This window comes from Melanostigma gelatinosum (genome assembly GCF_949748355.1).
Source record: "Melanostigma gelatinosum genome assembly, chromosome: 3".
NCBI lineage: Eukaryota > Metazoa > Chordata > Actinopteri > Perciformes > Zoarcidae > Melanostigma > Melanostigma gelatinosum.
In genome coordinates, this window is record NC_136636.1 from 18,998,625 (window position 1) to 19,017,150 (window position 18,526).

At 40.6% G+C, this 18,526-nt stretch overlaps 1 protein-coding gene across 2 annotated transcripts in view; it reads left to right on the top strand.

Annotated features, from left to right (window-relative positions):
• The first annotated feature begins 59 nt into the window (after positions 1–59).
• arhgap9 (Rho GTPase activating protein 9) overlaps positions 60–18,526 on the top strand; it is a 40,372-nt gene continuing 21,905 nt past the window's right edge. For both annotated transcript variants that reach the window (XM_079266186.1, XM_079266187.1), the window contains exons 1-5: positions 60–249; positions 9,391–9,474; positions 13,564–13,910; positions 15,219–15,420; positions 15,761–16,161. In XM_079266186.1, coding sequence (XP_079122312.1) covers positions 13,689–13,910; positions 15,219–15,420; positions 15,761–16,161 — 825 coding nt within the window. In that variant the 5' untranslated portion in view covers positions 60–249; positions 9,391–9,474; positions 13,564–13,688. The remainder of the gene's footprint in view (positions 250–9,390; positions 9,475–13,563; positions 13,911–15,218; positions 15,421–15,760; positions 16,162–18,526) is intronic.

The following is an 18,526-nucleotide window of genomic DNA, read 5'->3' on the forward strand; positions in this document are numbered from 1 at the left end:
AAAGCTATTTTTTATCCGCTTAAAGCGCCAGGAGGATGTATCATCACGGGCTGCACCAGGCAATTTAGTGCTTATGTATGAATGTTAATTTACAAAAGTGCACGGCGGAGTTATTGTCTGTGATCCCGTTTACCGAAATGATGTGAAGTTATCAATATTTGTATTATTCCCACGAGAAAAGGCGCAACTCCTGCTCTCTCTGCAGTTCACTCCAAAAACTCAATTGAGCTGTCATCACGTCGCTGCAAGGTGAGTGATCTTGTGTCACTGAAATTCAAAGATGAGATTTCTGCTGAATTATTTTGGTCAGATAACTTGTTTTATGCTGCGAAATATCACATCACTGCATGACATGTTTACTGCCAGATGAAGCGCTTCTGTTTCACCATCGGTATTTTATTATACTGTGAGAACATCTGTATAAACTATGGTGTGGGTGTTTGAAGTAGGTTACTCATTCGATAAATAGTACACTGAAATATGATGCAGAAATACTTTTCAAGTTAAATCACAGTGTTTTATCAACATATGATGCTGATCTACTGTAAAGTTTGTGCAAAAACATTCTCGACCAATGCTTCAAATCTAGCAAGCCAACTTTTTCCAAAACAACTTATTTTTCCACATCAAACCACACGTAACCTTTACTTTCACAACCGCTCAAACTCAACTAAGGCCCAGCATGCATTTAAAATACCTCAAACCATGTCACACTTTATAGAGTTTATATATATATAGAATATATGTACATATATATACATACATACACACTTTTTGAAAATCTCCTTCAGAGGATGATGTATTCTCACATACTTCATCACTACAATGGTGCTGACTCCGTGACCTCATTTGTGGTCATCTCCATTTCCCTGATGTCATTAAATGTCACAATGATAAGAATCGCTAATCTAAGCACTTCAAATATGACAGACCTCTTGCCGTGCAAGAAATATTTGCATGCTACTGTGAGCTCCTTTTCAGCCCTCGCATGCTTCTCAGGAAGTGCATGGACGGGTTAACCACAGGGTGTGATGGAAACAGTCTGACGCATTGCATTTTTACTGTTCCATAATCTTTCTTAAGGCCATGCAAAGCAGGAGATTTGCTCCCCTTTTCGCCAGCCTGTATCGACACTGGCTTGGAAGATTATTCTCCAGTTGCAACTTTTGCTGATTAAAAGTGCCCTATACCATGTGCAGTATTAGCAGGGGGGTTACAAGTCTGCTGTAATTGCTAGTGTGCTTCACAGACTGCTGCTGTGGATGCAGCGTCAAAGACAGAGTTAGAGACTGAAGCGTTTTACATGGTGGTGTGTTGCTAGTCAGATTATTCTGATGCTTTGGGGTGTTTGAGCAATTCTGGTCTATCTGGTGTGAGATGTGTGCACAGACCAGGTGACAGCCACAACAGTTTTGTGTCTCTGCATGCAGTTATGTGACATTTGGTCCTTCAAAATAAACTGCCACATCTGATCTGACAGATGGATATATTTTTTGTTTGGGGTACTGATGTAGTCGTTTGTCTCATCAGATCTCATTGGTCTGTACGCTGCAAAGACGGAAAATCTTACGAAGTATATATTTGTCTAATTACTCGTCAAAATATCTCATAACATTTATTTAATACACATCACCTAAAAAATAACAGTTGAGTGAGATATATCGACTTGTTTTTAGACAATGTGTTTGAATATCTTGTTAAATTAAAAAATACTACTTTTGAGCATCACAGGCTCAAAATTAGCTTATTTCAAGACCTATTTTTCTCTTGGAAGGCCTAAATATAACATTTGGATTCAAGAAATTTTACCAAGCAAATTTTCACTTGTTCCATTGGATTTTTTATTTTACTTATTACAAGCAAAGACCTTGTATTCATCATTTGTCATAAAACTTATTTTTGATGTGGCCTTTCTTCCCCAGTGTACTGTAGTTGTGATTAACTTCATTTTCATCAATGGGGTCACGCGTTTCTCAACCTTCTCTAACTCGTGACCCCATTTCTTTGTCACATAAAAAACAACTCATGACCCAAAGTTGTCATGTGGCATACTTTCAAGATCAAGGCGGGAGCTTCAAATAGATTGTATAAAGCTCATGGCATGTTTAAGAAATATAATTTTCCTTCTTTATACATCACAAATATCAGTGTGTACACACCGAGCTGAAACTGATGCAGTTTAATACAACAGCTCTGCAGTAAATCCTCCATTCATGAAGTTTATAATGTTCCGTTTTTGCTAAAACTGTTTTTGAAAGGTGATGATTTAACTTTTTTATTCTGGAAGCTGCAGTTTTTATTGCTTAAACCTTATCTCCTATTTACTCACTGTACTGTATATGAAAGCAGCGTACCATGCCACTACTGTACAGTGTAGTAGCTCCACCTACAATCACATCTGGGCTCTGTTTAATCCTGTATTTATGTTTTAGTATCCTTGCAATGATTAGTGATTTCATTAGCTTGTGCAATGCAAAGGTACGGCACTATAAACATAACCCCAGAGACGATGATAAATGTTATTGTCAGACATTGTTACACAAACACAGCACTCACATATTTGATAAACTGGCCACGCTGTTTCACATATGTTAAAGTAAGACAAAGTTTGCATCAGGACTGAAACGATTTGTCGACTATATGATAAGTTTATCAACAGAAAAATATGATGATAATCGATTATCATTTCACACATTTTTCTAACCAAAGCAGTGAATAAAAAAATCAATGTTCTATGGTTTCAGCTTCCCTTTCAGGCATACATTTTTATACTTTTGTTGAAATTATCATTACATCCCGACTGCAATCAAATAATCAAATGTTCTGACAAAAAAAAGAGAAACAAAACTGCGATCTGTTGCAGGACTGTGATAAGCCCGCACGGTCCAATCAGTTCATTCGGCCAGAATGTATTGATTGGACGGGCTACCTGCCTGTCTACCTGCTTGCACATATTCTGCCCGTGCACTCATTGCTCCTCATCTGAGTTTTCCACAGGCGCCTATAGCTTGACAGCTGTGAGTACTCGCACAACAGCCATGTTTACAGTTTACGTTCATTATGATCATTTTGGGGGAGTGGCTTTGGAGGGAGGCCTGAAGGGACGGCTGTCAGTGTTGTCAACATCGGCATCTTTCTCGCTCGATTTAGCAACATTTAGAGCTAGTGCTGCTAGCTACTTATAATCATAGACTATATAAGCAGTAGACATAGTCATCGTGACGTCACCCATTGGTTTGTGGACTGTCCGTTTTGAAGCCTCAAGTTCAGCGATTTGGCCGTCGCCATATTGGATTAAAGCCGTCGACATTTTGGGTTTTTGCAACCAATGAACAGAAGTTGACATATTTGAAATGCGGAGGAGTGCCGAAGAGATGCTGTATACGGCTGTGGTAAGGGCAGAAACCTGTCAATCATAGTAAGCCCGCCCCAAAGCATACTCGGCTTTATGGTATATTTTACTCTCAATGGGACAATAATTTACAAAATAAACATCATACTTTCTTGAAGAGTTGAAACTAGCGATAGACACCATAAACTCATGTTTTCCATGTTAACTGAGGTAATAAATCAAGTAAGAAGTAGGGTCATTTTCTCATTGACTTCCACACAATCAGACTTTTTGCAACCAGAGAAGATGCCCCCTGCTGGCCAGTAGGGAATGCACGTTTTAAAGACACTTCCACATTGGCTTCACTTGTCAGAAAAGAGTTGGCAACACTGAACTGAGTTTTTCGTTTTGATCTTTTCTTTTTCATCCAGGGTTCTCTTGCGAGATTGTCAAGAAAAAAAATGGAAGGAAAGTTGTTGTGAAAAAAAAAAATTGCATCGAATACTTGAATTAACCTAAAGGCACCATGCGTAAACACTCCTCCAATGCCGGACACATTGTTGTTATTTGTGTAATGTGCCTTTATTGAACACATAACGCCTTTAACCCTGTGAAGGCATCAAAGCTGTGTCTGCGTGTGTGCCTCTGGTGTTTGCCTTGGGAGGTTTAGCTGCTCTTCCTTGTGCTCCAACAGTATCGTGCTCTCTTCAGCTGCACACGGCTGAAAGTGGGTCTTTGACTTGCCTGATAGCTTTCGACAGCTCACTCTCATCCCCGGTGGATTAATGGAGCTCAGCGCTCTTCATTAGAAACATCAATGTACCGCACATTCCCACAGGCTCAGCAACAACCCGCCAGCCCGGTCAGAGAGTGAAAGCTTTACTTTGTTATTCTCCAAAAGATCCTTCCTGACTTCTGTGTGACATTTTATGCTCGTTAATTGAAGAATATTGTGGGAAAATGGTGGAAGAGGAATAGTTTGTTTTGCCATTAATTGATGCTTTTATCGATGACTATTAGCAACAACGTGCACCATGTTGGCCAGACATCACCTTAACTGTGAATAAAACATGATTGTTTGTTCCGGTTTGTATCACAGAATAACATATATGGGTAACACTTCTTATTCCCTTTGACTGCCGCAGACAGAAATGAATGCACTGCAAAACACATATCATGGCAACTTTGGTCTTATATTCAGTCATACTTATTTTGAGTAGGGTATGAAGGACACAATCTTGAAATAATGAATCATGTATAAAAAATGCTTGATAATCAGTGAATCTTTTAATTCATGTTTCAAGAATTCACCGGCTCCAACTTCTGAAATGAGCAAGATTTGCTGCTTTTCTGTGTTTTTAAATCTTTAGGTTTAATACTGTTATTTTTATAAAATAAGCAATTTGGGCGGTGTGAAATCATTATGATGATTTTTTGGTCGAAACAATAAATCAGTTATTACAAAAAGTAATTTACAGATGAATTGATTAAACAAAACAATTGTTGCAGCCTCAGTTATGATGTAACATTAATACGTTCATGAAGATGTTTGTATATTTATACCTGAATACTTTATCAAAATTAGGTGACATATTTCATGGTGTATTTCCACATACAAAAGAAAAGCTGCTTATTAAAATAAGAAGCATTGTTTCATACGCTTATTTCTGAAATAAGCATATTATTATTTAACTAAAAGTACCATATTGTTCACCTTCCATTTTTTCTATAAAATGTGTAAGCTAATTAAAAATGCAATGCTTGAATTAATTCTTTCGGAGTTTAAAATGCCCCCTGAGCAATCCTGCACTCTGTTGCCGAACAAGCAAACGCTGGTCTGTTTGGTTGCTGTTTGTATTCAAATGGAGAGCAATGAGAACTTGAATATTATACCAGTGAACTCTCTGAAGAAGTTTGCTATGTGTCGATGTAGGCCGCAGGGTTCATTGTAAACACAAGTGTTGCGTCAGCAAAGGCTTGAAATGATGGCATCACACATATGAAATGTTGTTATGTGCAACAAGAAACAAATAACACAGGCTGGAGACACTGGAGATGGGAGTTGGTCGCAGAGGTTGTTGTCATGATGATAGTAGAGAGCATGAGCCAATGACTGCATTACTGTCATCATCTGCTTTTTGATTGGCTCTCTGACAATGTACACAGCTAATGACTGAAGGAATCTAGCCCACCTGTTTAGTCACACACACACACACAGAAATGCATTCATACACACGCTCACACAGGCAGCTATAGCTATCACACTGGGAAAAGCAGTGTGTATTTCAGTGTCTCTCTCTGGTCTAATCATCAATAATGCATGGCTTGTTGCATGCAATGTTTTGGCTTGAGGCATGCGTCTCATATGGAGAGAGAGACAGCACGAGTTTTATATATATATATATATATATAGTTATATATATATATATATATATATATATATATATATATATATATATATATATATATATATATATATAGTTATAACTGTACATCCATAGACAAAGTGAATGGCTTCATGGCTGTCTTCAGCAGAACTGGTTCGAGCTGAGAGTGGACTGATGTCAGGCTAAATGTTTCAATTAGTCCTAATTATTTTATATTTAAGGAACGTTTTTTTTTTCATTTCTTTATTATAGTTTCTGTCTGAATTGAGGATCTAAGCTTAGTGTGTTGTGTGATGTACATACTCTAAAGCAGGGGTCTCAAACTCCCGGCCCGCGGGCCAAATCCGGCCCGCTACGTCATTTTATGTGGCCCGCGAATCTGCCAGCAAAAAAAAAAAGTTAGACAAATAATAATAAAAATATCCCCATAGTCGAAATTATGCGATAGAAAGTCGAAGTTATAAGATAGAAAGTCATAACTAGAAAGTCATAATTCTGAGATAGAAAGTCAAAGTTATGAGATAGAAAGTCAAAGTTATGAGATAGAAAGTCAAAAAGATAAGATAGAAAGTCAAAAAGATGAGAAAGTCAAAAAGATGAGATAGAAAGTCAAAATTATGAGATAGAAAGTCAAAAAGATGAGATAGAAAGTCAAAAAGATGAGATTGAAAGTCAAAATTATGAGATTGAGATTGACAGTCAAAATTATGAGATTGAAAGTCAAAATTATGAGATTGAAAGTCAAAATTATGAGATTGAAAGTCAAAATTATGAGATTGACAATCAAAATTATGAAATAGAAAGTCAAAATGATGAGATACTTAAACAGTTAGAAGCAGCTCTTTGACTGGTTACTGTACATTTGACATGGGAATGTATTGTGAGTACATTGAAGACTACTTTAAACTGTGAATGCAGAGAGTTATTTAACAATATGTTACGAGTAGTTACATTTACAACCGGCCCTTTGTGGGCGACCATGATGCTGATGTGGCCCGGAGTGAAAATGAGTTTGAGACCCCTGCTCTAAAGCCTTCTGAGACAAAGAGGTTAGTTGGGGCCGTTAAGAATAATGTGACTTTTTTTTGTGCAAAAGTATTCTCACAGTTTTCATTTTGTGATCATTTAATCTGTTTCAGGTGTGGTTTAGTCTTATAGCTCATGGTGAGAGTTTTCATTGATTTCCCAAAAAATATCAAGGCACTTCTGTGCTTAACCCAAGATATACTGCTGGTTTTACCCGTAGCGATGTGGATACATGATGCAAGGCCTCACCTCACCTGGGGCTTTTAATTGGGGCTCAACACAGACAAACCATTGGGTGCTTGTTTGTGTGTGAAACAATAGTGGCCATGCACAGGGCAGCACGGCTCATCATGTCACTGTAAAGAGCAGCTGTTTGACTGACACAGATATTCAATCAGCAGTATGTTAGCTTTAAGCGTTGCACTTATTTTTGTGGTGATTATAGTTACTGAACAGTGTGCATCACGTGGAGCAACTTTTCTTCTCTCTCATTTTCCTGAGAACCCTTTGGTTATAGACAGTCGTATGTAAACACAGTACATTCTACGTGTGCGTGTGTGTTTGCAATGTGTATACAGATGTGGGAGAGCACGCAACAGCCCTTTGAAGTTCCTCATTCACTCTATGCTCCTCTTCCCCATGTCTCATCTCTCTTTGAAGTCTATGTAGCCATGATTATTAAAGCTGCCCTCTTTCCACTTCAAACGTATGGACTAAATATGGATATGATGTGACACCAAACCTTCCACGTCCGACACCCTCCCCTCCTCCCCCGCCCTGCTGTGTGGTGCAGTTTGATTGGCCCCTGCCATCTTACACCATCTCTGTTGGCGCGGAACTTGTCATTCAGTGACTCGGGGCATGAGCTATTTGGAGTCGTTATGACATTGCTTGATATGGAGCCCCCGGGGAACGTCTCAACTTCTTTCTCATTTTATTAATAAAGCTTGTGGTCAGCTGCTCTCTGTCCTTTGTCAGCTTTGTTAATGTTTTTAAAACATCACCTGCTCATTTCATCCTCTGACCATATCATTTATTACATGGCAATTTGCATTCATCCTCTCTCTCACTCACTCTCTCGCTCTCTCTCTCACTCTCTCACTCACTCACTCACTCACTCACTCACACTCACACAATGTCCTCCTGCCTTGGGGTATTTTACACAATGTCATGATAATGTTATCTTAAGGAGGTTTTGCATGCATGCCTAAGCCCATGAACTACATGTTGATAACATTAATGCTTTTTACAAAGCATACCATATGTTTTATACCTCCCTCAAATATCAGGCTGCACCTAACTGTTGCACAGCGTGATGATACTCCTGTGTGTTTTTGTTGTTGTTGTGTGTGCTGTGTATGGTAAGGTGGTTGTATGTGCCTTTGAGTTTGACACCACAAGGCTGTTCTCACATTCATCTGCTGAAGGGGGACCGTTTATCATGTGCACATCACAGATTTTTTTAATGATTGAGAAGGAAAACATGCAATTTTAAGATATTTTAGGGAATCAAACTCTTTCTGTGTTAAAACCAAATAATTGTTCAAAACCACAATTATTAAAAAAAAAAAAAAACCATGTCTGGAAGGTATCTTTAATATTTCTTCCAACTAAATGTTCACTCTGTGATGGATTATCAATCTCCAGCAAGCTTCAAGTGGGTTTTCTTACCATTGTGGAAAGAGTTGAAAGCCATGACTGCCTGGAAGTAGAGAAGTAAATCTAAAAATGTATGGATGCTTTGGAAAATGGTTGACATAAAACATGCAAACCCACCAGGAGGGCCAGTAATCCAATCCTCCCTAAAGTATTTAATCTAGTGGCCTGTCAGGATGGCTGGTCTGACTGAAAATATCAAATGTTGGTGGTATAGCATCACATTCATTGCACTGATGATTCTAAGTATGTGAAACATTTTACATATGAAGCTTAGCTTATTAAAAGTAAACAGAACCTGAGCTGACTCGGGTGAACATATTGTCATTTGGTGGATGTGCTATATCTGTGTGGTGGATCCCTGATGGCCAGTGGCAGTGCCAGCTCTGTGTAGGGGTCGATGGCCCAATCAATAAACTGGGCTCCTGGTTGCTTTTGTTTGGTCAGCAGCACACAAGACCTCTCTCGCTCTGTTTCTCACTCTTGCTATGTTCTTCTTTCTCAAGTACAAACGTGGTTTATTTGCATGAATGAGTATCAGCCAGCTGACGCTCTGTCTCGCTGTCACTTCCTCTGTTTTTATCTCTCGGGCAAAATGCTGGCTAAATGGGGGAAGGTAGATTAGCATGGGTTCAATGAGTAGAGGCAGGATGATTTCGCTGCATTGGATTAACTCTGTGTGTGTGTGTGTGTGTGTGTGTGTGTGTGTGTGTGTGTGTGTGTGTGTGTGTGTGTGTGTGTGTGTGTGTGTGTGTGTGTGTGTGAGAGAGTGTGAGAGACAGAACGGGAGATTGAGTGATTTTCTGCAGGAGGGAGCTGCTTCTGTCCATTTCAGTGGTTTTCTGCCCCACCTTTTCCATAACCCCTCTGTGTTTGCACTGTAAACTGTGCCAGGCCAGGCAGGCAGCAATGACGCTTCATATTGTGCTGGAGGGTAGCCCATTAAATACATTTCAACACTTTTCTAATGGTTTTGTATTTGTTTTTAAGGTTTACCGATGGGGTTGCATGCATGGATTTGACTGCGGACTGAGCTGGTGATCTGACTAGAAACTCTCTCACTTCAGGACCATGGTAAGTCGCTCTTTCGCTCTCTCTGTCTCTCTGTCTCTCTCTCTGTCTCTCTCTCTGTCTCTCTCTTTGTCTCTCTGTCTCTCTGTCTGTCTCTCTCTGTCTCTCTGTCTGTCTCTCTCTCTGTCTCTCTGTCTGTCTCGCATGAATGCACAAATTGTACACTCTCCATTTCTTCAGCTCAGTCTGACTTGCATGCACACACAGCCTGAGTTAGAGTGAAAGAACTCAAGCAAATCCAGACAGACAAATAACATGAAGCTCTCTCTAAGTGTTTCTCCTCTGTCTTTTTGGCTCTCATTTCTTTCCATTCCCATGTTTCCTTTTTCCTGCCCTCCATGTTTTCTCCTCCCTCTCTCCGTTTGTGTTGTTGACACAACAACAGAAGTCCTGTGCCCCGTGGCAAAAACAATCATTGCCTCTCAACGGGCATGGCGGTGTGCCCGTGTCTGTCTCAACACCATATGGGCCTCTCTGTATGTTTGGGTGTGTGACGCCAATGCCCCTGTCTACTGCCATCTGACCTGCAAATGGAAACACAGAGTCTGGCCTCATTCTTCCTTTGCAGATCCTAATTTGTCATCATCACAGTTTATTCTTTCACTTTCTTCTCAGTTTCACTGTTGATGGAATCGGCTTTTGCTTTTTGTGGCAAAAATAATGACAGCATTATTTTGATTTGTCTTCAGTCAGATAGCCAATTTGGTTGTGAATCCGACACAAAAACTATAATTCAATCATAGAGTGAGGAAGGGTTACACAATTCCTGACTTATCCTGTCACCCTTTAGCAAGCAGTCTGAGGGTGTCTTCTTTTATTTGGGAAGTGCCTAAACTCTTGAATAATACAACAAGGGACTTTAACCCTGCTGTAACAGCCTAATTTGCACACAACACAATAAAGCCTCCCGTGTACGTGTTGAACATTTGTACATGTGCTTATGAATTGAGGATACCCAGCAACTGTGTCTAACTTCAGCCCTGACTCAACAAATAGATAAAGTGAGATAAAGCCCGACATTAGCTGGGTATCATTGGGTGACTGTGTTTTGAGCAGCGAAGAGAGACAGGAAAAGACAACCAGGTGTGCAGCAAGAGCTCTTCCTGTCTGAACGAGGAGAAGAGCTCGTGATAAATATCGTAGGCAGGTTGTATTAATCTGCCTTCCTTTAAACCCAGGGTGTGATTTAATTCTTCCCCGCCCATCTAAATAGTACATCACTGAAGCAATGCAGCAGGATTGTTAAGCCAAAAACATCTACTCTCTGCTTCAAGGCTCAGCTTGGTCGTGATTAATGCCACTCAAAAAGCTGCACAGTAGTCAGATCGGGCAACAGAGAACCTCAGCATCACTCACTGTATTTAACCACAGCAGACTCTATTGGCTACAGGCTGCCACTAAACTGCCTGAGGTGTTTCACGGCAGAAGAACAAATGGCTAGATGGAGAGGATATGACCCAAACTGTGGTTGAACCTGCGTCTGTTTAGTTTCCTGTTTGCTTGCGCGCCGTGTACCTCTGACTTACGCCTCTGTCCCTCCTGGAGTTCGTAGAAGAGCGCTTTTGAGCACCAACAGCTCATCAATAGATAAATCTTTGAGCACTTTATTGTAATTTTTCCTAGAACAAGGTCTCAGTGGCATTTATTTTAAATTAGTTCAGATTACACTTTAAAATGTGTATTGCATCACAAGCATTCTCTATTTCACACGAACAGGAAAAATACACATGAATAAATGAAGTACTCGCACAGTATCGCAAACATAGACAGCTGCAGTGTATTCAGTTTCGTTCCCTGAAGGAATACTTTACCCACAAAATGAAAAGTTGTACATCAATTACTCACCCCACGTTACCTTGAATTCTTGAAGAAAACTTAGTTTGAAACGAAGAATCAAATAACATTTACTTCACGATATGAAGACATTTCTCTGTTTGCTGATTCTCCGACGATCACTGTGGAGGCGAGAAGAACAAACGTTTTCTTCAAGAATTCACGGCAACGCGGGGCGAGTGATTGATATACAAAAGGTCATTTTGTGGGTGAAGTATTCCTTTAGCACTGCAAGTGAAGACAGTGATTGAAGCATTTACAAAAAAATGAAGAGGAGGCTTCCTGCACACCAGAAGAATCTTAGACATTTATTTGAATGAATTACTAGAAATGAATACAGTTCTGATCAGAGAACTTCTGATTCTCTCATTGATTATGCGGCATGCTTTTTTTTTTTTTTTTTTTTTTTAACCTTATTTGATATTTGTCCTACAGGGACCCAAGGGCTTCATTTCTGTTGATGCAACCAACTTTTTCATTGTCTTCTTGTTTGTGCTGTAGGTAATACAATTCAATGCAAATCATGGCCAATTGCTATACTGAACTTGCTCATATACCTGAAAAAAACAAAAAAAACTTTCTGTTGGAGTGAGTACTTTAAGTATTTGATATGCTATATTTAATATATGCTTGTTTGATAGTGGTCTTGGTGTTTTTCCGAGAAGCATGTTCTGTCTCACACTATCATTCAGCTCTGCTCTGATTGGAGCTTGAGCGTCCATCAATCATGCAGAGTGATGTTTGTGTCTATATATTGCTTCCTCTGCTTTGTGATGCTGATTTGTTCTTTTGTTTGTTTCTTGCCTTTGTTCATTTTTTTCCCTTCAGCACATGTTTAAGTTGTTGGATGTGCATATCCTTCTTGATGTATACGTTTATTCATGAATGGGATGCAGCTATACCTCACAATCTATGCCAGTTGTATCCACTCGTGTAATGTGAGCGTAGAGACCTCAGCAGATGTCAGTATAGTTGTCTGTATTTACGTATACTTAACGTGGAATGGTATTTATTCTGATGCATTACATTTTTATGGAGAGCCTTGGAAATGCTCCACTGTGTTTGCTAGCTGGCCAGACAGGCCTGCAGTGCTTTGGCCCGTATGCTGGTTCTGAGGGATTTGACTGTAATTCTCTGTAGCCGTGGGGTTCACAGATTCATTGCTGTGATTTAATAACAGTGGGATTATCAAGGTTCAGCCAGCTAACCCTGCCCTCTCTGCCTTCACATGGCTCACAGCTCCATCCAGCTTCATCCATTCCTCCATGTCTCAATTTATCCTTTTCCTTTTATTTTAGTCCTGCCTATCTGCTCTACTTGCACTCTTTTTGTTATATCCGTGGCGTTCAGGCTTTTTTTCTTTTGTTTGTCTTGTCCATCTACAGTTTATAATCCCCCTCAATCCCTGAGTAATAAAGAGAGGCATGTCTCTATTCATTTTCTGGGATTTTTCCAGTTTGCTACCTCTCCTCTTCTCACCCAGACTGAGATGGGTTGGGCCTGACTGTGACTGAAGCACTGTTGCTAGGTGCCTAGGGATGCTCCCGTGTCTGCATTATGTGTGTGTGTGTGTGTGTGTGTGTGTGTGTGTGTGTGTGCGCGTGTCTGTTTGTGTGTATTTTGCAAGTGTGTGTGGGTGGGTTTGTGCATGTACTGTGTGATGCTGTATTGCTATGTGTCTGGCAGAAAGTTAGATGTTCTGTTATGTACGTGGGTCTTGGCTGGGTAGAGCAAGGGTTTAGCTTGGGGATGCTGGCTCAGGTGGAGAGACGGAGACTGATGCTATTTTGGGTATACTGCGCTAACATCCTCCAAACGCATGAGTTATTCACTCACACGTGCCAGTTAGTTCTACCAGGATGAAAGGACAATAGAAATTTGTGTAAATATCTGCAGTGACATTTTGTCATCAGGTCTGTCAAGTACATATTTAATTTGTTTACAAATATTGGCAATAGCATCAGTTGATTAATCACTTAATGGATTCGTCGATCTGCAGCAAATCAATAGCCAATTTCTTTTGAGAGAATCCATTAATTGTTTAAGCTATATCAGGAAAAAATTTGAGGACCTGACAGCTTCAGTAACCTCTCTCTCTCTCTCTCTCTCTCTCTCTCTCTCTCTCTCTCTCTCTCTCTCTCTCTCTCTCTCTCTCTCTCTCTCTCTCTCTCTCTCTCTCTCTCTCTCTCTCTCTCTCTCTCTCTCTCTCTCTCTCTCTCTCTCTCTCTCTCTCTCTCTGTCTGTCCATTCTTTCCTTAGTTTCAGATCATGGCACTGGCCTGGCTCCAGTCTCACCTCCCCTGTGCTAAACCGAACAGTATCACCAATACCAACCATCAGCACGCTTCCAGAAGCGCTTGCTGAACAGAACTGTGTGAAGAGCCATGCTGTCTGGGACTTGGCGGCGTTCGGTGGGACCCCAGCAGCTTGCTACAGCACCTGTGGTGACCCCCAGAAGCATGACAGGGTGTGGGGTCTCCAGCGGTACGGTGGTCCTCGAGGCCCAGTATGACTACAACTACCGCGGCGCTGATGGGCGGCAGGTCTGCATCAGGGAGGGTGAACGGTTTATTCTACTGAAAAAGACCAACCCTGACTGGTGGCAGGTGAGAAATAAGTTGATCTATTGTTCGTCTTGTGTCGGTGCAGCCAAAGATTTATCAAAACATGGACATAGCATCTATGGCGTTCTGCATTATGGGTTTCTGAAGGGAGGTTTCAGAGTTTGAATTTGAAATGAAAACACTGCACTTTTTAACAATATTCTATATTTTTGTTATTGTCATCAAATCCCATGAAAAGACCAACACCAATGATGCAGTTCCTCTCTCAATACTTTCTGACATCTGCACCCTATTTGTGTCTCTTAGGCCCAAGCCCATTTTTTCTTACTGATGTAAATACATAAAAAATAGTCAATAACATATACTTACACTTTTACAAAATTACTCCAGCTTCAGTTGCTTTTAGTGCATTTGTTGGGGACTATTTTTAGTTGCGGATTTACTTCTCAAGCAAGTATTTACGGCAGTAGTGCAGTGTATTGAAAATAAACTTAATTAAGGAACATGGTGACAGTTTGTGAGAGGAATAAGCTGTATCAGGCTTTGCTTACACAGGAAATACTTGTTGTCTAGTGTGACGTTTAACATACCGGTCAGGCAGCGAATTGCATCCTAAACAATGATGGCGAATGAACTGATTACCTCCTTGTCTCCAATTTGCCAATATTCTTGGTTGCTCTAGGTTGGATGCTAACTGCTTCTAGCGTTTAAAAAAAAAAGAAGAAATCTCACAATGGTCGTGGGCACACAAATATACGTCACACCCGTTCCGCCGTGCCGACTACCTTTTCACACAGACGTCGTCTTTGCTCTGTGACTACCTCTCAGTGGTTCAGTGGTGGAACAACTCATACAGAACAGCGGCGTAACAGTCACGCGTTGAGCAGGCTGTGTGAAAGGGGCTTGAAACACCTGTCAATCAAGTATGCCCACTCTCAAACAGGTTTCATATCGATAAATGATTCAATCAAACATTTCATTTTATACCATTTTCAAATCAACAAAATGTTTTGTTATTATTTCCAATGACTGTGGATCTACATGTGATGTGTGTACACTTCTTCCAAAATCTCTTGACAGTTCACAAATATCTATCAAATTGCAGAAACACATTTTAAAAGAGACATTAGCCACTGAGACCATAAAGTCTTGTGTGTCGGAGAAAAAAGACTGTTTAAAAAGAGAAGTTGTGGGTTTTCTCGTTGCATCGATTGGACGTGACAGGAACTGTAACACATTTCTGCACAGCGTTCCCGCCTCAGCTGTGTTGGTTGACGCTCAGTTGAACTAAGTGGATTCATGTGGGAGAAAAAAGCAAACGCATTTTGAAATCTGTTTGTTCTTTGACAGGTGCGGCGGATCGAGGCGGCCAGCAAAACAAAGCCACTGTATGTTCCCGCTACGTATGTGACAGAGGTGCCCATCGCACCGATGCCCTCGCCGCAGCGCCTGGTCGTATCTGCCTCGCTGAACTCCAACCTCAGGATACAGCCAACAAGAGTGTCACTCTCTCCCAGCCCAAAAGAGACGACCTATAATGACCAGCGTCGAGGTAAAGTGTGAGAGGACGACAGAGGAGACATCTGGTGTGTGTTGGTCATTGAGGCCCTTCTATCTGGATTTAGTTCATTTCACATCTCGATAACAACATATATTATGATAGAGCAGAATGTGCTCGTAATCAGCAAAGTAGATGACGTAATTGTGTATCACGCTGTCTCGATATATGATTTCATCACAATATGATTCCACTGAAAGACAATAATTAATCTGTGAATATTGTTTTTACTTTAATTCTGTCAAATATCTTGTGTGTTGATGTTTCTTTTGATTGTAGTGGCAAACATGTTCTTTATTGATTAATTATAATTTATTTTGCCTTCCTCCCTCAGTGAACAAACCCATCTTCCGCTCCATGGAAAACCTCAACTCCAACAGTGCGTTCCAGGGGCTGCACAACAACACCAGCAGGGGAAGAGGCCGCTTCCCCACCCTGCCCCTCTGGTCTGGTTTCACCCTAACCCCTAACCCCCCCACCTCCCCGTCAGGCCACCTCATGGTCCCTGGGTACCCTGCAGCTTCCACGGCATCAAAAACGGCATCGCCAAACCACAGGGCGGTCCCCATGATCACTCGGAGCCAGAGCTCCAGCAACCTGCCTGAAAACCTGATGGAGAACCCGTACGACGAGGTGGGCTGCAGCTTCAGCAGTCGCGTCAACCACAGGATGCCCAAGAAGTCGTGTAGCCAGTGGGACATGGTGGGAGCGTCCGGCAAGAAAACCCATCTGCAGGTAGGAAGAGGCAAGCCCTACAAACCTCCAACAGATGTTACTCAAACATCTGGTTCACACAGCAGAGCCACACTCGAGCGTAAAGGGGAAATCCTGTACTGTATTTGTAACAAAACACCAAGACAAATCTCGTTGTAAATGTTAATGAAACTGAATCAGATTTCTGATTTTGGTTACACCAGGAAAGGTAGAAAAAGTATTTTTCTGGCTCAAATCAAGGTATTGCAGGTTTAAGGAGATGGATATTTTCATCTGATAGCCAGCAGTAACTCAATGTAAAATGGTCGAACAAAAGTTTCAACTGTTACTTCCTGCTTCCTCTGATCCTAAATTTACAGTGAGGTAAATTATGGAAAATAGGTCAAACAAATCGAATCCCATAGCTGGTGTTTGAAGAAGTGTGGGATTAGATTCATTTTGACTTCCTCTCACAAGCAAATTCCCTCATCTCATGGATTTACAGGTCATAACACCCAAACTGTAATAAACCAGCTGTTAGTTTTTAGCCTTAACTGTGCACAGTATAACTTCAAAAACAAAATTTAAAAAATGTATATTATAGGAGTTTGTGTTTGCCTTTAGCTGTTAGCATACTTGTTTAATCTCATTCAATCGGAGAAGCTTCTTCAGGTGGAAACAAATAAATCTACAACTACAAAACTCATTACAATTTTTTAAAAAGACCTTGCGCGATCCCACCAGACGGCCGTGGCAGCAGAGGTTGTATTTGATTTACGTCTGTATTTGACCGCTGTAATCTGCCTCGAGCAGCAATCAAGTCGGCATTGTGGTGACGTCGGCGCTTCCCTGTATTACATCAGAGGGGATTACACGAGGCGTCGTCGTTGAGAGAAACACTGACGGTTATCCGTCTCTCGGCTGAGGGAAGCTCCCACAGCCTAGTTTTGCTTCCACTGAACCGCGCATGCACCGGTGACTTCCGACTTCGGATAGCTGTGATCTCAGTGGAAATGACAGTGCTCTTTTCTATCTTTCTCATTCCCTCTTCCTCCCTGTCTGTTTCTGTATCTGCCCCTTCGCTCTGAGGACCTGCTTCGCTCTAGCCTTTAATACCAGTGAGCAGGATGAATCCAGCCACATTCAGGTCACAACGACCTGTTTTTCATCCACAAAATTCTCTCACCATTCATTTTTGTCATGCCTTTTTTAAGTGCTGCCACACTGATGATGAATTTCAATTAGATTTAATCTTTGTCCTCCAGGGGGCAGAATCCCATTAGAATTTGAAGAGATAAACTTGACTGATGCTTTTTTAAAGCTTGTTTCTTTGGCACTTTTGCCTTGATTTGTCCATACACTGCATGGCCAAGAGTGTGTGTAACCCTGAACATTATGCCAATGAGTAATAAGTGACATTTCATACCAAAACAATGAGCATTAATATGCTGCTATAATAGCCTTTACTACTCTTCTGATAAGATTGTGGAACCTGGCTGCATGGCAGTAGTGAGGTCGGCCACTGAAGAGTCCTACTTCAGGAAGTAATTATTGTAATATTTTAACATGCTTTATATCTTATTTGACCAGTTTATTAACAGACCTTTTATCACAGAAGATATTCTGAATAACAGATAAGTCTGTAATATTTTTGAACACACAGTTTTTCATTTTACATGAAGATTTCTGCATCCACAGGTAGTTATGACACAAATCTCATTCATAATGCAGCCAAAATCCAAATTACAAACTAGGTGTGATAGAAAAATGTTTGGAATGGCAGTAACTCATTTATATACACAAATACACATTCACACAAAAAGACTGTAACTTATGCTGCACGGCTATGTGAATGGTCTTCAAAGTTTTTCTCCTGACTCAAATAGTTTATTTTAATTGTTGAAGTTTGTAGAGCAAATTAGATGGTTTCTTTTTTACATTTGCAACACAGTACATCCCTTTGGTGTCATGGCAGCAAATCACAGCCAGTATTATACAGGTTTGTTCCAGTGAAAGAAAACCACTTTTTCCTCTAGAAACTCGTAGTTTTTGTCAAATTATAATTTTATATGATGTTTAAGTGCAGTAGGACGTCCAGTTATTTTTGGCATAGTGCATATACTACATACTATGTATTGGGACATACGAAATCTTTTTCTGGCACACTAAATAGTGTGGGTATTGGACCGCACAGTTGGTTTTATTTTAACCCTGAATGGTAGGAAACAGTGAGAAACATTTACTTGTTTCTCTTTGTGATTTCTGTCTCTACTTCACACACTGAGATTATGGTTTTGTTTAAGGCACTGATGTCTTCTACTTGTGGTACTACATACACAGAACCATATGGTAGTATTTCCATACTAATGCACATGCAGAACAACAAATATCCATACATTCTCTCTCT